The sequence below is a fragment of the Oncorhynchus clarkii genome, chromosome 20, assembly GCF_045791955.1.
Source record: "Oncorhynchus clarkii lewisi isolate Uvic-CL-2024 chromosome 20, UVic_Ocla_1.0, whole genome shotgun sequence".
NCBI lineage: Eukaryota > Metazoa > Chordata > Actinopteri > Salmoniformes > Salmonidae > Oncorhynchus > Oncorhynchus clarkii.
Genome location: NC_092166.1, coordinates 69,092,938 through 69,118,868, shown reverse-complemented (window position 1 = coordinate 69,118,868; position 25,931 = coordinate 69,092,938). Strand labels below are relative to the sequence as shown.

The window sequence follows — 25,931 nt, the reverse complement described above, 5'->3', positions numbered from 1 at the left end:
TAAGGAAAGCTCTGACTATGTACAGACTCATTGACTATAGAGGCCGCCGTAGGCAGACCTGGCTCTCAAGAGAAGACAGGCTATGTGCACACTGCTCCAAAAAATGTGGAAACCGAGCTGCACTTCCTAACCTGCCAAATGTAAAACCATATTAGAGACCCAAATTTCCCTCAGATTACACAGACCCACAAAGAATTTGAAAACAAATCCAATTTTGATATACTTATATTGGGTGAAATACCAGTATGCCATCACAGCAGCAAGATTTGTGACCTGTTTCCACAAGAAAATAGCAACCAGTGAAGAACAAACAACACCATTGTAAATATTTGTTTATTTATTTTCCCTTTTGTACTGTATCTATTTGCACATTGTTACAACACGGTGTATAGCCATAATATGACATTGAAATGTTCCATTGGAACTTTTGTGAGTGTAATGTTTACTGTTTTTCCCTTTTGTTTATTTCACTTGCTTTGGCAATGTAAATATTTGTTTCCCATGCCAACAAAGCTCGTTGAAATGAATTGAGAGAGAGGAGGGAGATAAGCAGAGGTGGGATAATGTAAATCCCTTACAAAAATGTACCATGGTAGTACAATGAAAAAATGCCATGGTACTATCATGTTTTTTTTGGAAACTACCATGGCACGAATATTACCATGTTATTTTTCTGCCATGGTAGTGTAGTGGAAATTTCCTGTATTTACCAAATCATGAGAGCAAACCACCACACAAGTCAGAGTTATCATAAAGTCCATCTTTAATTATTATGAGCTCCATCACAACCCTGTGACTCTCAGATCAATTCAGTGTCTATAAATGAATTCTCTGAGAGTCCTTACACATTGCAACTGAGATCCTTTATAGCAAAGACACACACAGCCAGGCAGCATTGGCTATAAATTATCGTTCAGCTTTGTCTCCTAAACTATGTTCTTATCTCGCTCTTGGTACCTCTCAGGACCAAAAACAAAACCTCATCCACTAGCATATATCAAATACACCCCTTCCTAGACAAGATCACAGAGAGACAGTGACTGGCACACAGACATTGTGGAGCCAAGAGATAATTGGTTCCCCCTCAATCACCCCTTCACATGGTTTAAAATATATGTTTACATATGAAGACAAGCTTGACCTCTCCCCTTTCTGTGGCCCAAGTAACTGAACCCTGACAGAGAACAGATAACTGCAAACGGCCAACAGTATTATCCAAAAGAAGACATTCTAATGACAAATATCTCACATAAGCATGCAATAAAATAAATTAAACATTTTATTTATAAATGTTACCTAAAGAATTCTGATTCTGCGAATGACAGTAGTTTCTAAAAATATATATATTTTTTCATTGTACTTGCTACCATGCTACAAAAATCAACCATGGTAGAACAATGTAAAAACAATTAAAACTAGTAGCATGTAGTGAAAGCATGGTATTTGTTTACAATGTATTATGATGGTCTGTGTCCCACTGTTTTTCAGGTAAAGAGAGCAAAAATTGTAGTCATTTATGGTATTCGCATGATTTATGCGATTTATGGTACTCGCATGATGGTACTCGCATGATGCAACATTGGCTCTGCAACAGTACCCTCTTAAACCCTTTTAGCTCATAGTGAAAAACCACAACACACATGGTATAGTAATGTAGTCTACTCTCTTCAACCTTGGGACCTGGATCGGGTATGGTGAGAAGAATTAAGAAACCTTGAAAATGAAAAATAGTTTATCTGGTGCTTCTCTCTTCAATACAGTTTTCAGTTGTCTCTCAATCACCTGACTTGGCTACACTTAGAATTCTAAATAGCAACATACTAAAACATTTGTAAAAATGTATTAATTTTCATATCTCATAAAAAATAGCTTGACTGGAGCTAACTTTAGCCAACGTTCGCTTCTATGCAAACTGACTTTTATCAATAAAAAAATCGAAACATTACACAAATTATAAAATATCATTACACTCTGCATTACTTGGTGTTTCATATCCTATGCTTAATAACTCGCTCACCGTGATTATAAAGTTTTAAATATTTTGTTCATCTAGTGCTTCTCTCTTCAGTTTTCTGTTGGCTTGGCTCTTTCATTCCCTGACTACTAGGCAGGCTAGCGCGTGAAGCTGTAGAGTGCGAGCGGCTCCCACTGCGTGCTGAAACGAGCACAACACCCCTTGACTAGAAATACTGTAACGACCAATATGGTAAATGATTAGGATACCCCATATAATCTCACATTTCAGGTTGGCAACACAGGGAACCAAAACATGAGCAAAATACATTAATACAGAAAGTACAGAAAGTTTTACCCCTTTTTCACAGCAACCATTTCCTTTTTCGTTGATGTTACAAACTAAGGACAAAATCGTAGCCTGCCTCTGACTTTATCAAAAAATATACCCATACTGGTATATAAATTAATCAATATAATACCAACCAACCTCTTTTGACCTTGGGGGGTTGATTTATTTAATGCATTATACTGCCATTGTACTATGGTAATGAACAATTAATAAAGATGGTATGATAAGATATGATAATTTTTGGTACCATTTATCATAATTGTGCGTTACCATGGTAGAATATAAACTCAGCAAAAAAAGAAACGCCCCTTTTTCAGGACCCTGTCTTTCAAAGATAATTTGTAAAAATCAAAATAACTTCACAGATCTTCATTGTAAAGGGTTTAAACACTGGTTCCCATGCTTGTTCAATGAACCATAAACAATTCATGAACATGCACCTGTGGAACGGTCGTTCGCTGCACCTGCTTTAACATCAACGTATCTGTTTACGAGATCAAAACATTTATTTTGGATTTGATTGGTTTGGTATCAAAAATGTATTTACAAGTGTATCCCCATCCATGTACAGTCGTGGCCAAAGGTTTTGAGAATGACACAAATATTAATTTTCACAAAGTCTGCTGCCTCAGTTTGTGTGACGGCAATTTGAACATACTCCAGAATGTTATGAAGAGTGATCAGATGAATTGCAATTAATTGCAAAGTTCCTCTTTGCCATTCAAATTAACTGAACCCCCTCCAAAAAGGCTGGAGATCACTCTGTCATGCTGATTGAGTTTGAATAACAGACTGGAAGTTTCAAAAAGAGGGTGGAATCATGCTTGGAATCATTGTTCTTCCTCTGTCAACCATGGTTACCTGCAAGGAAACATGTGCCATCATCATTGCTTTGCACAGAAAGGGCTTCACAGCCAAGGATATTGCTGCCAGTAAGATTGCACCTAAATCAACCATTTATCGGATCATCAAGAACTTCAAGGAGAGCGGTTCAATTGTTGAGAAGAAGGCTTCAGGGTGCCCAAGAATATTCAGCAAGCGCCAGGACCGTCTCCTAAAGTTGATTCAGCTGCGGGATCGGGGCACCACCAGTACAGAGCTTGCTCGGGAATGGCAGCAGGCAGGTGTGAGTGCATCTGCACGCACAGTGAGGCGAAGACTTTTGGAGGATGGCCTGGTGTCAAGAAGGTTAGCAAAGAAGCCAATTCTCTCCAGGAAAAACATCAGGGACAGACTGATATTCTGCAAAAGGTACAGGGATTGGACTGCTGAGGACTGGGGTAAGGTAATTTTATCTGATGAATCCCCTTTCTGATTGTTTGGGGCATCTGGAAAAAAAGCTTGTCTGGAGAAGACAAGGTGAGCCCTACCATCAGTCCTGTGTCATGCCAACAGTAAAGCATCCTGAGACCATTCATGTGTGGGGTTGCTTCTCAGCCAAGGGAGTGGGCTCATTCACAATTTTGCCTAAGAACACAGCCATGAATAAAGAATGGTACCAACACATCCTCCGAGAGCAACTTCTCCCAACCATCCAGGAACAGTTTGGTGACGAACAATGCCTTTTCCAGCATGATGGAGCCCCTTGACATAAGGCAAAAGTGATAACTAAGTGGCTCGGGGAGAAAACATCGATATTTTGGGTCCATGGCCAGGAAACCCCCCAGACCTTAATCCCATTGAGAACTTGTGGTCAATCCTCAAGAGGCAGGTGGACAAACAAAACCCCACAGATTATGACAAACTCCAAGCATTGATTATGCAAGAATGGGCTGCCATCAGTCAGGATGTGGCCCAGAAGTTAATTGACAGCATGCCAGGGCGGATTGCAGATGTCTTGAAAAAGAAGGGTCAACACTGCAAATATTGACTCTGCATCAACTTCATGCAATTGTCAATAAAAGCATTTGACACGTATGAAATTCTTGTAATTATACTTCAGTATTCCATAGTAACATCTGACAAAACTATCTAAAGACACTGAAGCAGCAAACTTTGTGGAAATTAATATTTCGGTCATTCTCAAAACGTTTGGCCACGACTGTAGATGTGTTAGCTGACAATGTCACAAAAACGATGGGCAAGCTTCCGTGGGGAAGAAATCCGTGAGTTGTTGTAATTCTGGATGGCCAGACAGCTACCAACAATGACAAGAACTTTCAAGTGGGTTATTTTAAGTGACTCGTTTGAGTTAGTGTAATCTTGTTCTTGCATCATGTCTTGTTGAGGGGTTATGAATGATTTCGGGTGAATGCTAAAATGCACTAGCTAGCTAACCACTGTAACGATATATTTGAGAGAAGTGCTAATTGTGCAAATATTTATGTTTTTAGTAAACTTTGAAGACGAAATACAGTTAACATGTTGTCAACAATGTAAACCAATCACGTGTGCTTCGCCCCATAGCTGCGCACACTTCGGTTTTGTTGCGAAACAACCAACCAGTTGCATTATCAGTGGTTAGAGTTGGACATTATTTGAGGAACATTTGTTTGTGGAACATGTGTTCCGTGTCTGTTTCCAGTCGGTAACATTATTCGCCTAGTGTGCATCTCTGAAATTAGCTAGCTAGTAGCCGCTAAACATGGCTACAGTTCTTCCACCCAGACCTTGCGATAGCAACCCTGCAACCCCGGGAGCCCAGTCTATAAAGGTAAACTTGGCAAATATATCGTAACAGAATATACACATTGCTGGCCAAACATGCTAATAATGGGTTTAAGACAGCATGCTAAGCCGGTGCGCGCTAACGACAACACATCAACCCCCAACTCCTTTGTTGTCATCAAACCTACCGCCGTTTCGCTAGTTAGCAACGTGAGAAATATTTACAAATGACTATTTAATAGTGGTAGGCCAGGTTAGCTACTAGTTTTATTCAGCGCTGTTGAACGCAGGCCACTTGTAATGTAGATAGTTGTTAGCTATGTTACTGTTGGAGGGTCGATATGTTGTAACTTGTCGTTGTTAGCAAACGACTAACATTACTACTTAGCTATCCATACCGTTAGCTAACTAACTTGCTTAGCTAGCATAATGTCTCGCTATCTAGCTAGGTACCTAGCTAGCTGTTTAGTGTGCCAGTATATCATTGTTTTTGTTTACATCGTGTGTGTCATTAGACTTCAGTCCAAGTCGAATGCTAGTTGTCGTTAAAACATTTTATTTAACATTTATTTAACTAGGCAAGTCCGTTTAAGAACAAATTATTTACAATGACGGCCTACACCGGCCAAACCCAGACGACGCTGGGCCAATTATACGCCGAGATGCAGTGCCTTAGACTACTGCGCCACTCGGATCTGACTGTGATACCAATTATTGGTATAACGTTACTATCTGAAACAAAGCCCTGCAAAAAATCCTTAGAATACAGAATGTTGAATACAATTGCATTTGACCTTACCAGTTATCTGTGCGGTTGGTCCTTCAGATGGTCGAAATTGGAGACAAAATATTAATAGGAGGGCTTCCCGAGTGGTGCAGTAGTCTAAGGCACTGCATCGCAGTGCTTGAGGCGTCACTACAGCCCTGGGTTCGATCCCAGGCTGTGCCAAAGCTGGCCGTGACTGGTAGACCAATGAGGCGGCGCACAATTGGCCCAGCGTCGTCCGGGTTAGGGGAGGGTTTGGCCTGTGGGGATTTCCGTGTCCCACCGCGTTCTAGCGACTCCTTGTGGTGGGCCCGGCACCTGCAAGATGACGTCAGTCTCCAGTTGGACGGTTTTTCTTCCGACACATTTGTGTGGATGGCTTCCAGGTTAAGTGAACAGCGTGTCAAGAAACAGTGCGGCTTGGCAGGGTCGTGTTTCGGAGGACACATGACTCTCGACCTTCGCCTCTCCCGAGTTCGTAGAGGATTTGCAGAGATGGGACAAGACTGACTACCAATTGGCTGTCACGAACATTGGGGAGAAAAGGGGGTAAAAGTTTAAAAAAAATATATATATATATATATCCACATGAAAGTATTATTTATCCGACTTTTTAGAGCGCTGCCATTAAAGTTTATCACCTGTGCACTTTCTCTGGGTCATGACCAAACAAATTCTTGATTGCCACACAGAGACCTGCGTTTTGAAGTCGGTTTTATAATTATTTCCTGTCGTTATTTTGTTCTAAATTTCAACCAGTTGAAGGACCAACCCCAAGGACAATCGTCAGAGTAAGTTCCATTTTTATTCAACATTGTAAATGTGCGTGGCTATGCTGCACAGGCAATGGGGGCATCGTCACAATTGGGACTAGGCCTACCTCAAGGCTAGCCACAGGAGGTTGGTTGCGCCTTAATTGGGGAGGACGGGCTCGTGGAAATGGCTAGAGTGGAAATGGTATCAAAACACCTAACGCATGTTGGTGCCATTCCATTTGCTTCATCCCAGCCATTATTATGAGCCGACCTCCCCTTAGCAGCCTCCACAGGCTAACCCAATAATGGACTACATGAGCCTAATGTTACTCCTTATAGTCCAAGGACCTTATGCGTTCTGCTTCGAGGGGATTGGGCTTTATAAGCCATAATTGATAAATACCATCTAAACAAGAATGCATTCTCAATTGCATTACAGTTCTAAAAACATAAAGCCCTTTACTTTCATATCACATCAAAATAATTTCACGAAAGCTAAATATACACTTACTGTTAGTCATCATTACTCTACGCAAACCTCCACCCCCCAAAATAACCCAACATGAACTCTGACATCATGGCTACCCTCTCCTTACTCATCAACTCAATGTCTGATGCCATTGAGAAAATGGTAGGCGCGAACAGCATGGTTATCCAAGGCTTGAAAAATACTGGAGTTTGCATGATGTGAAAATTAGTGGCAGAGGTTGAAAAAAGTCTGGAAAAGAATAACAATGTCTACCATAGTCTCACTGATCTGGAACAATACACAAGAAGATGGAACCTGAGACTTTACGGCATGCCAAAGGTGGGGAATGAGGATGTGCGACAGGAGGCTATCTGCCAAGCAGTTATGCCTGCAGAGAAGAACAAAGTTGGTGATATCATCGACGTTGTGCATCGCCTCGGCAAGAAGCAACCACAAAATGATTCAAGACCAAGGGGTATAATCATCCTCTTCACTGCCATATTCTACAGAAATGCTGTCTGGAAAGCTGCTAGGAAGAAAGCCTTCCTTCAGAGCCACGGTCTGCGTTTCACTTTCGTTTCACTTTCTGCGTTTCACGTTTCACTTCACGTTTCAGCCCGGAGGACATAGAAAGAAGGAAAAAGTTGTGGCCAACGATCAAGAAAGCACGGAATGAGGGAAAGGCTGCTTACTTCGTCGGAAGACGAGGCTTCATCAACGGTTCGGAAATCCATATTCCTCCCTAGAATCTCACCAGAAGGACACATTGATGGTTTCAGCCATGGTATTCCCATTTCTCTTGTACTGATTAATGTTACCTAACAAGCATCAGGTGACTGTTTTTCAGAATACTCAGGTACCTCAATTTATTAGTTTGTTCTGTATGACCAGACCAGAAGGCCTATTTTGTTTACAAACTTACAAAGAAGACTGAAAGTTGTATTTATTTTTTATGCATACAGTAACTGATACTGTTTTAAAGGGGCATATAGGTCTGCTCTGACTTTACACGGTTATTGTTCTATTTAGTTAATACTTATTTCCAAGTGAAAAAGGTCTTAGGAATGTGTATATGTAAACCATTTTTTATCAGTTTTCATATTCACTTAAAATAGTAGGTACCCTTTTATTTAAATGATTTTCTATTTTATTTCTCAGAATAGTTCTTGATTACACTAAAGAGGCTTTTTAGTCTCTCTTACTACAGAGAAACCTTGGTTTGGTCTTGAACATAATTTTCTGTTGAGTTGAATTTCAAAAGCCGGATAACAACTAGCTCAGAGTTTATGGTATAAGATATTTTCACTTTAAGTTGACTTAAATGGTGCAAATCTTGGTTCCTTATCGCTTACCTTCACTGCTCCTATGTTTTTGACTTATCCTACAGTTTACTTTTAAATAATCTTTGTTGTTTTGTCTTTGTCTATAGTTTATCTTAATGCTAGGGGGTTACAAAACAATGTGAAGCACAAGGCCTTATTTTTATTTGCTAAACCATTTCGAACAGATTTTTGCTTTTTTCAAGAGTCTCACTCTCACTCATTTACATTGATTTCAAAATATTTACCCATGATACTGACCTTGGTAGAGCAAATGGCTTGTTATTAAATGTTAAATGAGGTAAAAGATCTGCTTTCACACTTTTGGGAAAGGGCTTGTGAAGAAAAATCTTATTGCAAATTTGACTTACTAAATTTGAACTCTCATTAAAAAAACCTAAAGAAGCTAAATCAATGGCTACAAAGGGACTTGTCTTATTGCAAGAACTGAGAGCTCTTTAAATTAGAGTTTTCCAAATACCTTAGAAAATATGGTCGTAATCTTGCTAAGACCAGAAGAGCTCATGGCTGTCAAAGATTGTGTGACACCTTCATATTATGGTATTCCAGTGAAAGAAGAACTTGCATATTTAGGCATAACCATTACTACGGATCAGAAGTCTAGAGGCTTGCTAAATTTTAACTCTCATAAAAAATACTCAGAAGAAGCTAAATCAATGGCTACAGAGGGACTTATCTTATTGCAAGAACTGAGAGCTCTTTAAATTAGAGTTTTCCAAATACCTTAGAAAATATGGTAGTAATCTTGCTAAGATCAGAAGAGCTGAGGAGGAAAAGGTGATCATTAAGATGACTTCCCTTTCTCAGAGGTCCCCAGCCAGCCCCTCTGGGGAGAAGATGGAACTGATTGAGTTACAAAATAAACTGGATAATATATATAGAGAGATAAAAAGCAGAAGTAGCCTTTATTAGATCTAGGAAAAAATTGATTGAGGGAGAACAGAATTCATCCTATTTCTTTAGAGTTGAGAAATTTCACTCTACAAGTAACACTATCCTATCCATAAGTTAAACATGGATGGTGGTATGCTAAATACTGTAGCAATTTTAACAGGAAATTGTATAGCTCTACGTACTACCAGGAATCCACAGATGTTTTTTGACTGAATAATGTTTACTATCAGTGATACAGAATCTAAACAGTGTGATGAACCCATCAAAGTTGAAGAGATTAGAGTTTATCAAACATCTAAGGACTATAAATCACCAGGTGTTGATGGAATTACTTCAGAATTTTACATATTATTTTCTGAACAAGTAGACTTCCTTTTTGAAGTCTGTTTTTAATACTCTCTAAACAATGTTCTCCCTTCTACAATGAGTCAGGGGTTAATAACACTGACACCTAAGCCTAAAAAAGAAGTGCTGCTCATCGATAACTGGTGTCCAATTTGTCTTCTAAATAATGACTGTAAGATATTAGCCTTACTACTTGCAAAAATAATTAAAGAAGTCCTGGATGCAATCATTGATGAAACAGTGGCTTTATGAGGAACATACATATTTCTAACAATATCACGTATTAGACATACTTGACTACTCAGACCTAATAACCGAGGATAGCTTCATATTATTTAAAGATTTTTTATAAAGCATTTGACACAGTAGAGCATCAGTTTGTCTTCCACTCCCTTGAGAAATTTGGCTTTGGGGAGTTTTTCTGTAAAGTTATTAAGACTACTGTAATTTCTGGACTATTAAGTGCACCTGAATATAAACCGCACCCACTGAATTATTTTTTTTTTATTTTGTACATAAATAAGCTGCACATGTCTAAGCCGCAGGTGCCTACCGGTACATTGAAACAAATGAACTTTACACAGCCTTTAAACGAAACACGGCTTGTAACAAAAATAAATAGGCTTTAACGAAACACGGCTTGTAACAAAAATAAATAGGCTTTAACGAAACACGGCTTGTAACAAAAATAAATAGGCTTTAACGAAACACGCTTGTAACAAAAATAAATAGGCTTTAACGAACGGCTTGTAACAAAAATAAATAGGCTTTAACGAAACACAGCTTGTAACAAAAATAAATAGGCTTTAACGAAACACGGCTTGTAACAAAAATAAATAGGCTTTAACGAAACACGGCTTGTAACAAAAATAAATAGGCTTTAACGAAACACGGCTTGTAACAAAAATAAATAGGCTTTAACGAAACACGGCTTGTAAACAAAAATAAATAGGCTTTAAGGAAACACGGCTTGTAACAAAAATAAATAGGCTTTAACAAAACACGGCTTGTAACAAAAATTAAACAGTAGCCTACCAAGAAAGTCATTTGTCACTATCTTCCTCCTCCTGTGCACTGAAACCACTGAAATCATCTCCTTCGGTGTCGGAGTTGAATTGCTTCATCCGATGTTGGATCGTTTTCATTGTCGCTCTCGTCACTTTCATCCGGAGGCAAATTCCCCGCTGAGCTCATGCTGCCCCTTCAACACGCAGCAGTCCAGCCTTTCGAAACCCGTTGATGATAGTAGATTTTTTGACAATGCTCCACGCTGTCAGGACCCACTGGCAGACATGACCATAAGTTGCTCTTCGCATGCGGCCCGTTTTAGTGAAGGATTTCTCCCCACTTGTCATCCAAGCCTCCCACTGAACACGGAGCGCCACCTTAAATGCACGATTAAATTACACTGATGTCGAGTGGCTGCAAATACTTTGGGCCATCTGCTTTTCTTCCCTCTGAAAGCTTTTGTTGTCTTTTTGCACTGAGTCAGTTCCTTACGCTGCTGTTTCCATCGTCTTATCTTCGACTCATTAAGGCCAAGCTCCCGTGCAGCAGCTCTATTTCCTTTTCCAACAGCCAGATCGATCGCCTTCAACTTGAAAGCTCCATCATATGCATTTATCTGTGTCTTTGCCATGATGAGGGTGACAAATTACTACCGTAATCAGAATGATGGGAAGTTTGAGCGCGCTCGATTTACGTCACTTTATGTGACGGTGCTCAGTTTTTTTGAAAGCGGGAAAAATCCATAAATTACCGCGTCATTGTATAAACCGCGAGGTTCAAAGCGTGGGAATAAAGTAGCGGTTTATAGTCCGTAAATTACGGTATACAAATGGTAACAGCACTATCAAATTGAAATATGGCACCTTACCTAGATTTGAGTTAAAGAGAGGAATTAGGCAAGGCTGTCCAATCTGTATCTGTTTTTATTAATCACCCAACTTCTTATTATTCTTATTAATTATTCTTTAAATATTAGTCCTGTACAAGGTATTTCCATAGCTGGCAAAGAAATTATTATAATCCAGCTGGCTGATGATACGACACTTTTTCTGAAAGACGCTTACCAAATTCCCATATCGATCAATGTGATACAATCCTTTTCCAAAGCGTCTGGTCTATATCTTAACATTAATAAATGTGAACTCATGGCTGTCAAAGACTGTGTGATTGTAGGCCTCCTTGCTCACACACGATTTTTCAGTTCTGCCACAAATTTTCTATAGGATTGAAGTCAGGACTTTGTGATGGCCACTCCAATACCTTGACTTTGTTGTCCTTAAGCCATTTTGCCACAACTTTGGAAGTATGCTTGGGGTCATTGTCCATTTGGAAGACCCATTTGCGACCAAGCTTTAACTTTCTGACTGATGTCTTGAGATGTTGCTTCAATATATCCACATAATGTTCCTTCCTCATGATGCCATCTATTTTGTGAAGTGCAGCAGTTCATCCACTCACACTATGATGCTCTCACCCCCGTGCTTCACGGTTGGGATGGTGTTCTTTGGCTTGCAAGCCTCCCCCTTTTTCCTCCAAACATAACGATGGTCATTATGGCCAAACAGTTCAATTTTTGTTTCATCATACCAGAGGACATTTCTTCAAAAAGTATGATCTTTGTCCCCATGTGCAGTTGCAAATCATAGTCTAGCTTTTTAATGGCGGTTTTGGAGCAGTGCCTTCTTCCTTGCTGAGCGGCCTTTCAGGTTATGTCGATATAGGACTGGTTTTACTGTGGATATACTTTTGTACCTGTTTCCTCCAGCATCTTCACAAGGTCCTTTGCTGTTGTTCTGGGATTGATTTGCACCTTTCGCACCAAAGTACGTTCATCTCTAGGAGACCGACCGCGTCTCCCTCCTGAGCGGTATGACAGCTGCGTGGTCCCATGGTGTTTATACTTGCGTACTATTGTTTGTAAAGATGAACATGGTACCTTCAGGCGTTTGGAAATTGCTCCCAAGGATGAACCAGACCATTTTTTTTTCCTGAGGTCTTGGCTGATTTCTTTTGATTTTCCCATGATGTCATGCAAAGAGGCACTGAATTTGAAGGTAGGCCTTGAAATACATCCACAGGCACACCTCCAATTGACTCAAATTATGTCAATTAGCCTATCAGAAGTTTCTAAAGCCATTGCATAATTTTCTGGAATTTTCCAAGCTGTTTAAAGGCACAGTCAACTTACTGTATGTAAACTTCTGACCAACTGGAATTGTGATTAAGTGAAATAATCTGTCTGTAAACAATTGTTGGAAAAATTGCTTTTGTCATGCACGAAGTAGATGTCCTAACCGACTTGCCAAAACTATAGTTTGTTAACAAGAAATTTGTGTAGTGGTTGAAAAATGAGTTTTAATGACTCCAACCTAAGTGTATGTAAACTTCTGACTTCAACTGTATGTCCCTTAAGGTCCTTGTGTAATGTGATATTGTACACCCTAGCCCTATTGACCTTTGTATATTATTTACATATACTTGTGATCCTACATGTACGTCCTGTGTTGATTTGTTGTTAATAAAACAATTGTCTACTTCATTTGATGGCTGATGGGATAGGGTGTGTCTTAATATGGGCAGGTGGGATGGTAGCGTCCCACCTGGCCAACATCCGGTGAAATTGCAGATTTCAAATTACAGAAGTATAAATATTTAACATTCATGAAAATACAAGTATTATACATAAAAATAAAGCTTAACGTCTTGTTAATTCGGCCGCTGTGTCCGATTTCAAAAGGCTTTGCGGCGAAAGCACACCATGCGATTATCTGAGGACAGCGCCCTCATGAAGAAAAAAAAATTCAACCAGGCAGGTGTGACACGAAAGTCAGAAATGGTGATATAATAAATGCCTTACCTTTGAAGATCTTCTGTTGGCACTCCAAAAGGTCCCAGTTACATCACAAATTGTCATTTTGTTCGTTAAAGTCCTTCTTTATATCCATATAAACTCAGTTTAGCTTGCACGCTTCATTGAATAATCCACCGGTTTCCCTCCTTCAAAATGCATACAAAATGAATCCCAAACGTTACCAATAAACTTATCCAAACAAGTTAAACAACGTTTATAATCAATCCTCAGGTACCCTAATAGGTAACTAAACGATCAAATTTAAGATGGAAAGTATTATGTTCATTACCGGAGATAAATAACAAAGAACGCGCTTTCACCCACGTGCATGGAAACACTACAGCCAAAATGGGATTCACTTAGAAAAACTACAACTTCTAGCTAATTTTTCCAAAAACCAGCCTGAAACTCTTTCTAAAGACTGTTGACATCTAGTGGAAGCCCTAGGAACTGCAATCTGGGAGGACTTAGTCTCATAATAAATATGACATCCATTGGAAACAGTGGTAGGCTTTTTTTTTTTTTTTTGTGGATGGTTTGTCCTCGGGGTTTCTCCTGCCATATCAGTTATGTTATACTCACAGACATAATTTTAACAGTTTTAGAAACTTTAGTGTTTTCTGTCCAAATCTACCATTATATGCATATCCTAGCTTCTGGACCTGAGTAACAGGCAGTTTACTTTGGGCACGCTTTTCATCCGGATGTGAAAATACTGCCCCCTACCCAAGAGAGGTTAAGTGTTTGGATGGTAACCTGTGTTTTTCGCAAACAAGTGCAGCAACATGGAAATTCCATGTGCATTCACAATGCAGCTGCGCTTCTGCCAGCAATGGGTTGGGTCTCATGGTGCGTTCCTTTTCAGATGATATGGCTTTGCAACTGTACTTCCATTACTGTACCTCAATTCCACCTCGCAAAGTTCACATTTCCTTGTCATTTAACTTCTCAAAGTGTTACCATACAGGACATTGCTGCTATCTCTCGCCTTTCTTTTAAATTTTTCCAACTGTTAATGACGATGACGTAGTTGTGGAGAGTCGACGCCAAAGTAATTGATTCCTCCTTGTACGTCAACTGAAGATTAGATTCCGTATGGGATCGACTCTTAAGATTCAGTGATTTTGGAACGGAGGAGTCTGATTTAGTTGCCAAGACTGAACACACGGGTGTAATCATTAGTTGAAACAGTTGCAAAACAATTTGCAACTAAAAGGAGAGTTTCTATTGGACAAATGCAGGTAGGTCTCTCCCTCGCCGTTTCATTCAGTTTGCTTTTGTTTAAGAAACATTTTGCAACCAAATCTGTGTAATGAATATGCCCCAGGCGAGGGAGAGCGAGGAGTGGGCAAGCAGAAAAAAACGGTGTGCATATGCATTGGTAATCTATCTTGCATGCCTCGGAAATTCACCAAAGTAGCCTAAAATTCTATTTAAATTACAGAACTTTCCCCAGCCTTTATAGCCTATTGTCTAGTTAGGCTATAACACAGAATTGTTTTGTGGTAACTGCACTGCCATAAAAAGGGTTTGGGATTTTTCTTTAATGTTAAGGATTCCAATTTTGTTTAAATGTTTTGACATTTTAACGTTCACACTCTTAGTGTGTAGTAATTTAAAAGTTTAAAAATATATATATATATATTTCTTGCTGATAAGAAAGATCTGTTCCTTCTGTTTACAAAACTGTACTGCGAAATATGCGTGTTCACGTTTAGAACGAGCATCGGGGCTCTTGACAAAACACCTTCGACACGAACATACTATCGTCAATAGATGGGTACAGTGCCTTCAGAAGGTATTCATACCCCTTGACTTATTGCACATTTTGTTGTTACAGCCTGAATTCAAAATTAATTATATTTTTCTCTCACCTATCTACACAGAATACCCCTTAATGACAAAGAAAACATGTTTTGAGCTTCTTTTTTTTTTTCAAATTGATTGAAAAGAAAATACAGAAATATATCTAATTTGCATAAGTATTCACATGTCTGAGCCAATACATGTTAAAGTCACCTTTGGCAGTAATTACAGCAGTGAGTCTTTCTAGGTGAGTCTACGAGCTTTGCAGTTTGCACACCTGGATTGTATCAGTCTTGCCATAGGTTTTCAAGTGGATTTCAGTCAAAACTGTAACTATGCCACTCAGGAACTTTCAATGTTGTCTTGGACAGCAACTCCAGTGTATATTTGGCCTTGTGTTTTAGGTTATTGTCCTGCTGAAAGGTTAATTTGTCTCCATGTGTATGTTGGAAAACAGACTAAACCAGGTTTTCCTCTAGGATATTGCCTGTGCTTAGCTCTATTACGTTTAATTTTTATACTGAACTCCTCAGTCCTTGCCGATGACAAGCATACCGATAACATGATACAGCCACCACCGTGCCTGAAAATATGAAGAGTGGGGCTCAGTAATGTGTTGTGTTGGATTTGCCCCAAACAGCACTTTGTATTCAGGACATGAAGTTCATTTGTTTGCCACATTTTTTGCAGTTTTACTTTCGTGCCTTATTGCAAGCACGATTCATGTCCTTCCTTCTTTTCACTCTGTCATTTAGGTTAGTATTGTGGGGAAACTACAATGTTGTTGATCCATCCTCAGTTTTCTCTTATCACAGCCATTAAACTCTGTAACTGTTTTAAAGTCACTATTGGCCTCATGGTGACATCCCTGAGTGGTTTCCTTCCTCTCCGGCAACTGAGTTAGGAGGCCTGTATCTTTGTAGTGACTAGGTGTATTGATACACCATCCAAAGTGTAATTAATAACTTCACCATGCTCAAAGGGATATTCAATGTCTGCTTTTTAAAAATGTACCCATCTACCAATAGGTGACATTTGCAAGGCATTGGAAAACCTCCCTGGTCTTTGTGGTTGAATCTGTTTGAAATTCACTGCTCGACTGAGGGACCTTTAGAGATAATTGTATGTGTGGGGACAGAGATGAAGTAGCCATAAAAAAATCATGGTAAACATTATTATTGCAAACGGTGAGTATGTGACTTGTTAAGCACATTTTTACTCCTGAACTTTAGTAAGGCTTGCCATAACAAAGGTGTTGAATAGTTATTGATCAAGACATTTCAGCTTTTCATTTTTAATTCATTTGTACACATTTCTAAAAACAATTCCACTTTGATATTATGGGGTATTGTGTGTAGGCCAATAACACATCTACATTTAATCAATTTTAAATTCGGGCTCTAACACAACAACGTGGAAAAATTCAAGGGGTGCGAATACTTTCTGAAGGCCCTATAGTTGGCATCTATGAATGCGCTAACTCTAGGCTTGCATTTTACATGTCATTTAGCAGACTGTGAGGCCAGTTGGACGTACTGACAATTTTTCTAAAACAATGTTTGAGGTGGCTTATAAGAAGAGAAATTAACATTAAATTCTCTGGCAATAGCTCTGGTGGACATTCCTGCAGTCAGCATGCCAATTGCACACTCCCTCAACTTGAGACGCTGTACTTGACATTGTGTTGTCACAACTGCACATTTTAGAGTGGACTATCTTGGAAAATAAGAAATGCTCACTAACAGGGATGTAAGCAATTTGTGCACAACATTTGAGAGAAATAAGCTTTTTCTGCGTATGGAGCATTTCTGCAATCTTTTATTTCAGCTCAAGGAACTTGGGACCAACACTACATGTTGCGTTAACATTGTTGTTCAGTGGCCAACAAACTTTCATTCTGGAAAGAACTATTAACTTCAACAAGTAATAGTTCAGGTGTTTTGTGTATCCTAACTGTGTATCCTAACTGTATTTTTAGGATGACATTGAGGAAGTTTCCAATGATGGCAGTCAAGCTCCAAAAAGGCGGCGCATGGGTTCAGGCGACAGTTCCAGAAGTTGCGACACCTCCAGTCAGGAACTTGGGTATGTTGTAAGGTCGTATCTGAAGGTGTAGATAGACATATTTGCATCACTACTTCCTAATAGACCACACCCAATCTTTGTTAACAAACAGTTAGGCTGTTTTTACACAGGCAGCCCAATTCTGATCTTCTTTTTTTTCACTAATTGTTTTTTTGATCAATCTCTTCAGAGCTGATCTGATTGGTCAAAGACTTAATTAGTGAAAGAAATATCAGAGAAGAAATATCAGAATTGGACCGGTCTAATCGCAGCCTCTGTATCTAATAACATAAGACTTTACCCTGCTCTTAACCTTTCAGTCATACATGTGTTTCCCCAGGCCCACATACTTCTCAGCAGAAAATCTGACTGAGTACAGGTGGCCCTCAGATGGCAGTGGGGAGTACTATATGTTGCAAGAACAAGTCAGTGAATATCTGGGAGTGACTTCATTCAAGCGAAAATATCCAGGTGATGTGGCTGAACATTTGGCATATAGGATCATTGTGTGTAAATTTGATGATTGGGCTATAACTAGGCTATCTGTAGACTATACTGATGTTCAACTAGTCACTCTCTGGCTAACCATGCCTTACCTTAATAATAAATGCCATTTAGCAGACACTTTTATCCAAAGCAACTTAGTCATGCATGTATACATTAATACACCCACTACCCTGGTGTTACAAGCGCATGTTCAACCAACTGAGCTACAAAGGACCATCAATGGAAATAAGCCTTCAGGCTTTGTCATTTAAAAAAAATGTATGTAATGTTGTCTCCGGCTGGAGTAGCCTACTATTTTTAATTATCCAATATATTATTATTTTAGATTTGGAAAGGAGAGACCTCTCCCACAAGGAGAAGCTATATCTGAGGGAGCAAAATGTCATCACCGAGACACAGTGCACCTTGGGTGAGAACTTAGAAACATGTAATTGTTGCGTAACCAGGATGAGCTTGGAGTGTGACATAGACCAATCAGGGCCAAAGCCATCCCAATAGTTGTTTTGGGGAATTAGGCCACTCCTTGAAACTGTATATATTAAGTAATTGTGAATCTCTTTTTCCAGGTTTGACTGCTTTACGAAGTGATGAAGTAATTGATTTAATGATCAAGGAGTACCCGGGCAAACATGCTGAGTATTCTGTCATTCTCCAAGAGAGGGAGCGTCAGAGGATAGCAAAAGAGTACTCTGTAAGTACTCTCAGTTCAGAGAGTATTACTAATGTTGCTATGCTCCGCAACATTGACACTTTTTTTTTTTTATAGCTTTGGTGTGGATGAAAAAAGGGAGTGTGAATATATGTTACAACAGCCTTTGACTTAAGTTCCCAGATTATATTTTCACTCACAGTACATTAATGGTTGACATGGTTATTCTATATGTTGTGTGGTAACATTTAATTTTTATATCCTAGAAAATGCAGCAACAAAACCCTCAGAAGGTTGAAGCCAGTAAAGTGCCAGAGTACATAAAGAAAGCTGCCAAGAAAGCTGCAGAGTTCAACAGTAACTTCAACCGGGAAAGGATGGAAGAGAGAAGGGCATATTTTGACCTTCAGACACATGTATATGTGTATATGTATAATACCTTCAATAAACAGAGGCTTAGTAGTCATACATATTTTGTATGTGTTCATAAGAACTCCCAAGTGTTCATGTTTGAGTAGATACAGTATATCGGTACATTGGTAAACTGTAAGACTTATTTGTGTGAATTTGAACGTGTAATTGAAGTGTGTTTCAAATGCAACTTTCGAACAGATTATCCAAGTACCCCAAGGGAGGTATAAAGTTCTTCCTCCAGAGAGAACCAAGACTGGACCCTATCCAGTAGCCCTCATCCCTGGGCAGTTCCAGGACTATTACAAAAGGTATGGGTCACTAACCAAAAAACTAGTCTTCATTAATGAGGTCCTGACCTCTAAAGATATTTGAATAGCTGATAAATTGATGTTCCTGTGTTTGATACAGGTACTCTCCCAATGAGCTGCGCTACTTGCCCCTGAACACAGCCCTGTTCGAGCCCCCCCTTGACCCGGAGCTGCCTGCCCTGGACAGCGATGGGGACTCGGATGATGCAGATGAAAACAAGGGAGAAGAGGGCAAGAAAAATTCAGTAAGGAACTGGATTCTGGAACTCTTTGTACACGCTTCACTTGATTTCAGAGCTTGAGATGCAATGACATGTTGTATTGTATTACCAGTAAATGCCTAGAGATGCTTTGTAGGTTGACTATGTAAACTTCTTGGCAGCTTGCTTGAATAGTAAGAACTGAATTGTGTTTACAGGACAGCTCATCTGGAAACACCTCAGATGGGGACAGTCAGGACAGTGGAGTGCAGTCAAAGGGCAAGGTCAAGGACAGGACTGCCACCCCGGCTAAAGATGCCACCCCACGCCTCAACCAACACAAATCTGTCCCTGGGTACAAGGTAGAAGAAAAAAGCCCCTGACTTTCTCCAACAGCACTTCTTTTCCCTTTCCCCTACTCCGGCACCTCTTCCAGCTTCTTCAGCACTTTCAGTAGAGAGACCCTCCTTTGTCCCAACCCCGATTTCTGGCCCTGTCACTCCTAACACACACACTCCACCAGGTGGCAATAGTTCTCTCTTGGGGCAACACTCTGCCTTCCCTCTTCCACTTGGTCCAGTTTGGTTGTGAACCAACCATATGGTTAAAGAGATGTTCCGGATATTTGGCGACTACTTAAGTATTATTTTTAAACCTCCCGCTTTGGGCTGGATGTGGCAATGTGTAGTTCATACATGCATAGTCTATGAGCAGAATTATTGTCTTACCTCAATTAGCCACAAAATCCCTAGTTTGAAAACAACTGTTTTCTGGAAGCTGTGTTTTGAGCAATGCAAGCTTGGCCCATGTGGTCAAGCCCCATAGCAATTAGAGTTCCAGCCAGTCTGCTTAAGCCCTTTGCCATTTGAGTGACAGCTAGCAAGATGCACATTGACGAGTTGCACAGTGAGAGAAGAAGGCGGCTGGCCCAGGCATGCCCAGCGTTATCCAATGAGGTTGCAGGGCGGGCCCAACGACTCAGTGACACAGCGAGCAATGACGTACTGCATGTAAGCAATTTTAGGGGAACCGTTCTGGTTCTTCAGCGTTACTTTCAGAACTACTGGCTAAAAAGTATGCAAATCTTCCGGAAAGTCTCTTTAAAACAGTGATGGTTCTATACCAACCGTATGGTAATACACTGATGGTTCCGTATCAGAATTTATGAGCAATAACATTTTGGAGTAGTTCTGTCACATCTAGGACTTGTTCTTCACTGCACTTTTGATTGGTCTTAAAGACTTGTACATTTTTTACCCTATTTGAATGTCTTAATATACCTCTCTTCTGTGTACTTGGCAACACACTAATTAAGACAAGAGACCAGTTACAGTATATTTGGCTGCTAGATTCATTGTTTTTAAACATATTTCTTATGATACATACTTTATAAGATGCATACATTTTATTTAGTAGTAGCACTAAAATTACGTTAATACTTGAGTGTTTAAAAGTTTTATAATTAAAATTATGTCTGTGTATATTAGTATGCTTTTAAACCAGTATTCTTGTGCCGTTATTCTATAACGGTTGTTTGATATAACCTTACAGACTGTTCTTTGTTTATTATGAGACTGGAGAACACAATGTCAGTGTGTCAGAGGCCTGTTAATACACATTCTATATGTTGGCTTTTTTACTTTCGGTTGCCTCTGAAAGTTATTGTTGTGTTAAGTTTAAATTATTTGATAAGAGAATGGCATTTCCGGGATCAACATGATCTACCTTCTGGCAATTTACTCTCATCGGTTTTACTGCAAGGGCAACATGGCAGAATTGATCAAATTTAGTTTGCCAAAAACCGACAGCAAGAGCAGTCAGCACAAATATACATAGCTTGTCATGGCATGACTAGTATTACGTATTACTACACGACAAACACCATATCATACATCAGGATTTGGTCATTGATTGATGTGGAGAGCTCATAACTTTCCACAGGGATGGATTTGTCTGTTATGTTTCCAATCAGCATGTTTCCACACCACACTTTTAAACCAAACTTTGTAAAACCTTTGTCTACTTACCCTCCCTTTATTGTTAGTATGTAATGCGTCATAGATGTGTTCGAATTTAACAATAACTTTCCAATATCGGCGCTCGTTGAATTAAGACTGAAGCCAATACAGATACAAATGTACTGCATACAAATGTACTCAACCTATTAATGTTGCTATAGAAAACATGGCATTAAAGTTTACTTTATTATAATTTTAATGCAAGGTAGAGTTCATTTTCAGGATGGCAACACCAAGCGGGTTGACATTTTGAAAATAGGTGATATTTTCATGAACACACAGCGTACTTCATACTCATGGGCTGTATCCTCCCAATTGATTGCACACATTCCCAATATTTGTGCAGACTGCGCACCTAAGTAGGTACAGTTTATGTTGATCCTTCAAAGCTCAATTTGTATTCTTCTCACTCTCAGAATTTAATGTGTCTTACATGTTTGATTTGAGTGCAATGGCATAAAGGTGTCCCTTTAATTGTCATACCTTCCTTTGGATACATTTTTGTTCTCCTAGTTTAGCTGGCACTCTTTCTGTGAAGACCTCTTGTTTCGCTATGTCCTTTATTAACTTAACTGTGTGTCTCTAATCTCCGATTCGCCCTCCCACGTTTCGTTGTTTGTTTCTTAGAAAGGCTTTAACTGCTCTTATCTAATCCAGTACTTTTTATGTAGGAAAACGTTTGATATGTCAGTATTTAGACACAGTTAACCATTGAAATAAAGATTTCAAACAAATAGACTGTACAGAGATGTTTTGATTGTGTTAGCAGCACAGAGACTGAGATCCTGTAAAGAAATGTATATCTGCAGTGAAAGAGGAGTTTTCCTTCTGTCAGAAATGTCTTTGGCTAACTGCCTTTTTATAAATGTGGGTTAACAATGGGTGGAAACACCTCAGTCTCCTTAGGCGGGACATTCAAGTGTTTAGCCTGCTATGAGCGGTGATGGGGGACAGCATGGCACATCCAACTTACACTTAAATCAACTTGACCTCTTGGTTTTTGCCTTTGGAGCTCTTGAGATCCAAGTATCATAGTCTCCCAGTCCCCACAACTATATATAAGTGATGACTACAAGCAAAGATTTGATGAGGTTCTCAAAATTAGACAATAGGCTTTTTTTAGTCATTCTTATTTGAGGGGGTGAAATAAGAAGCACCTAACAAGATTGGATCGATTGCGAGTGGAAAAAAAAAAAAAATATATATATATACATCCTATGAGGCCTTTTAGGCTTTTACACATTGTACAGTATGTGTGTTGCTCAGAAGCCCTTTGTCACATGGTGCACTAGGCCTTGTTGCTAAAAATTATAGCATTGTTCTGCCCTTGCAGCCTAAGGTCATACCCAATGCTATTTGTGGCATTTGCCAGAAGGGTAAGGAGTCCAACAAGAAAGGAAAGCCAGAAGCTCTCATTCACTGCTCACAGTGTAAGAACAGTGGTAAGTGGAACTTCTGTTTTGTTTTTAAATTAAAATTGACAAATCACACTAGCTTTCATTTACAACATAGCATTGTTCATAATGAACATAAAGCTTCTAAAATATGAGCAAAATAACTTAGTTCGATTAGCCTAGTCGTGATCACAAGTTGGGATTATGCAGTGTGTTTTGAAGTAGTGCTGTGGTGCGAGCGATGCCCTGTGTGTGTGTATGTGTGTGTGTCCCAGGTCACCCATCGTGCCTGGATATGAGTGAGGAGCTGGTGGGCCTGATTAAGACCTACCCGTGGCAGTGTATGGAGTGTAAGACGTGCACGGTGTGTGAGCAGCCCCACCACGAGGAGGAGATGATGTTCTGTGACAAGTGTGACCGGGGCTTCCACACCTTCTGCGTGGGCCTAGACTCCATCCCTCTAGGTGGGCTCTCTCTCTGGGTCTGTTCAAATACTTTAAGGATGCCTCATTACTTCTTTCCTTGGTGAAATCATTGATGGAATCATTGCTTACTCCTTTCAATGCGTGTGTTAGATCAGTGATTATTTCATGGAAGGAAGGGACTCTGTCGCGCGCTCTCTCACTTTCTCTTTATAGTCTCATATGGAGTTTTGTGGTGATTTGAATTTAGCTGGTTTTATGTGAAACAGCATTATTAATTTGCTTAGCCAACTGAACTACTTTTCAGCTTGGGGTGAAGACTGCCAATTAAGTTGTTTTTTTGTGCAGTCAAGAAGGGTTGTTTGTTACCTCAATTTGCTATAGTTAGTGTAGATGCACATTAAACATCCGGAAGTTAATGTTTGGAATGTGGTCAAAGTGCTTTAAGTGTTGAAATCAAATGTTAGAAATAGCTGTTTTTTGTCAGATGCTTTTTAGTCTGAAGGATCCCACAATGCGGTCTATTTTTTAGCCTTTGGTTTGATGTGGCTCTACTGTAATATGTAACATCACAGTTTTTTTCTCCTCAGGTTGCTGGGTTTGTGAGTGTTGCATCAAGGAGCTCTCAACGCCCAAGAAAAAAGGAGGAATAAAAACACCCAAAAAGTCTAAATCTGCACACAAATAGAATGTGATTACTGACAATGATCAACTCAACAAGCTAATCCTCAATTTTAAAGATACTTTTTGTACTTTTGATTTAAGATTAAGTTTGGTAATCCTGTATATATGGATTTACTTTGTCACAATTGGATTTGAAATGTCATTGCCACTGAAGTAAACATTTTTTTAATAACCCATGACTGCCCTGATGTTTCATTAAAGAAAATATTCTTTATTTACAGCTTATTCCTCTCAGGTGACAGTTAAAATAGAATGCTAAATCAACCACAACATGTTATGTGAAGTTTCTAAGGCCATAGTCAATAGAACCAGACATACAGCAGGCACCACAATAGCTCCTCATGCATATTTGACAAGGACTGGCTTAAAAGCGACCAATTAGTCACCTGGAGAGCATGGCCCTGTTTAGCATCTGTCTAGGTGAGAGTCAAAGGGGATCAGTTTGCCTCTTACTGTCCCTTTGGGCCCAGGTGATGCTGTGAAGTCGTATAGCAGCTGCCACGTGGCGACCAGGTAGACTACACTAAGTGACAGATGCATGCATGTCCCTGTCATCTGATAGGTGAAGGTGTGGAGTACAATGGGCAGTTGGGTATAGCAGCGAGCCACACTGTAACAATACGCGTGTGAACACTTGGCATTAAAAGGGCAGTGTTCCACTCAACAGCCGGTGTTTATTTTGAAGAGCCCAGTCAGTAAACATAACAGCGTTCAACAACTGAAGCCTGGCTTGGTCTGTTGAACAATGAGAATTGTGTAAATTGCCCTCTTATTTGCAATGTATATCAGCCAGTAGTTAAAAAATATAATATATATATATATATATATATATATAAATAAATTAAATTGGGGCTAGAAGAGGAATACTGGAAATGTGCAGAATGCTGTTTTTTATGCATGCTGGTCTTAAGGGTGTAGTAAAAAGTTGCTGTGCTTTATCCGAAATTACCACAAGATGGAAGCCAAGAGCTATCGTTGAGACACCTTTGCTTTCCTTCAATATCTCTAGTTGGAATGAAAATGCTGTGTCCGACCCTCGCTTGTTCTGGGAACCTCCACTCTGCTCGTTCCTGTGTCCTCTGCTCCAGTAGCGGTACATCGGTACAATCACTGGGGAATGGCATATCACAACCTATGTGTTGTGATAATATCGTCATTTGCTCTATAACCTGTTAGTTCCTGCCTTAAGACCGTCATATACTGTATTTAGGCTGAAGGCAGAGACAATAAGAAGACACGGTGGCAGAATATTTTCAACCACACCTTGTGATGAATCAAAAACTGGAAAGCAACATCTGTCTGGTGAAGTCCACAAAGGATATTGCATGTAACAAACATTTACATGACCTACAGCATGGTCAATCAAGTTAATGTTTCTGTCATTTTCAGACTACTAAACTATTGTTTTATAACACTAGAGAGTTACAGCAAGTCACAAAAAAATCAGGAGCTACCACTATTCCAGCACCATTTCAACTAAAATATTTAAACTATTTATTCCAATCAACGTAAACTAAATATCATGTAGCTGTCCATGATACTGATTCATTTCTCTCTGTGTGTGTCCATAATTATAAAAAAAAACGTTGACTCACCCTACTTGTAGAGAAACGCCAATGCCATCCTTTCTTTAATTTTGCCGAAACGGTCTATGACCATCATACAGTACACGCTTTTAGGTTTTGTCTTAGGCTAGCTAGTAAGGTAGCCTAACTTCCTTTCATGGGCAACGATGAGCCAGCTAGTTAACGTTAGCCTACTACATAGCTACATGTTGAACTTCCATCCTCTCAGGCCAGGGGCACAATGTATGAATTTATGGTTGGATCAGAATTGCCGTTATAATCATTGTCTAGTACGGAGAATTAAGTAAATCCACAAGTCCAAATCCCTATCTCCATCCATGGCTAATTTAGGAAAGGGCCAATTTTAGCTAGCTAGCCACCAGAGGACAATACAATGAGATGCAACATCTCAAAAAAACTAATTGGTGTGCCAGGACCATTCACAGTTGAGCTCACTCAGTTCAGCTCAATGTTAATTGGCTATTAATTGGAAAAGTATGAAGCACAGAGAGTCTAGAGATACATAATTGTTAATATTTTCTTGGTCAATTATTTTGTGA

General features: G+C 39.5%; 1 protein-coding gene across 1 annotated transcript; it reads left to right on the top strand.

Moving 5' to 3' along the window:
• Nucleotides 1–4,717: 4,717 nt before the first annotated feature.
• Nucleotides 4,718–23,982, top strand: LOC139376831 (PHD finger protein 10). The gene is made up of 12 exons (XM_071119777.1): nucleotides 4,718–4,958; nucleotides 17,125–17,231; nucleotides 17,551–17,681; nucleotides 18,043–18,126; nucleotides 18,284–18,408; nucleotides 18,633–18,782; nucleotides 18,979–19,088; nucleotides 19,189–19,333; nucleotides 19,507–19,650; nucleotides 22,640–22,748; nucleotides 22,976–23,164; nucleotides 23,713–23,982. Exons 1-12 carry the CDS (start codon nucleotides 4,890–4,892, stop codon nucleotides 23,808–23,810), a joined length of 1,461 nt encoding a protein of 486 aa, XP_070975878.1. The 5' UTR covers nucleotides 4,718–4,889; the 3' UTR covers nucleotides 23,811–23,982.
• Nucleotides 23,983–25,931: the final 1,949 nt, after the last annotated feature.

What these genes read in the sequence shown, in the direction of transcription:
- LOC139376831 (XM_071119777.1), top strand. Translation starts at nt 4,890, where the DNA reads ATGGCTACAGTTCTTCCACCCAGACCTTGCGATAGCAACCCTGCAACC. An exon ending in CGAGACACAGTGCACCTTGG is followed by an intron (nt 18,127 to 18,283) that starts GTGAGAACTTAG and finishes CTCTTTTTCCAG; the next exon opens with GTTTGACTGCTTTACGAAGT. An exon ending in GGATAGCAAAAGAGTACTCT is followed by an intron (nt 18,409 to 18,632) that starts GTAAGTACTCTC and finishes TTTATATCCTAG; the next exon opens with AAAATGCAGCAACAAAACCC.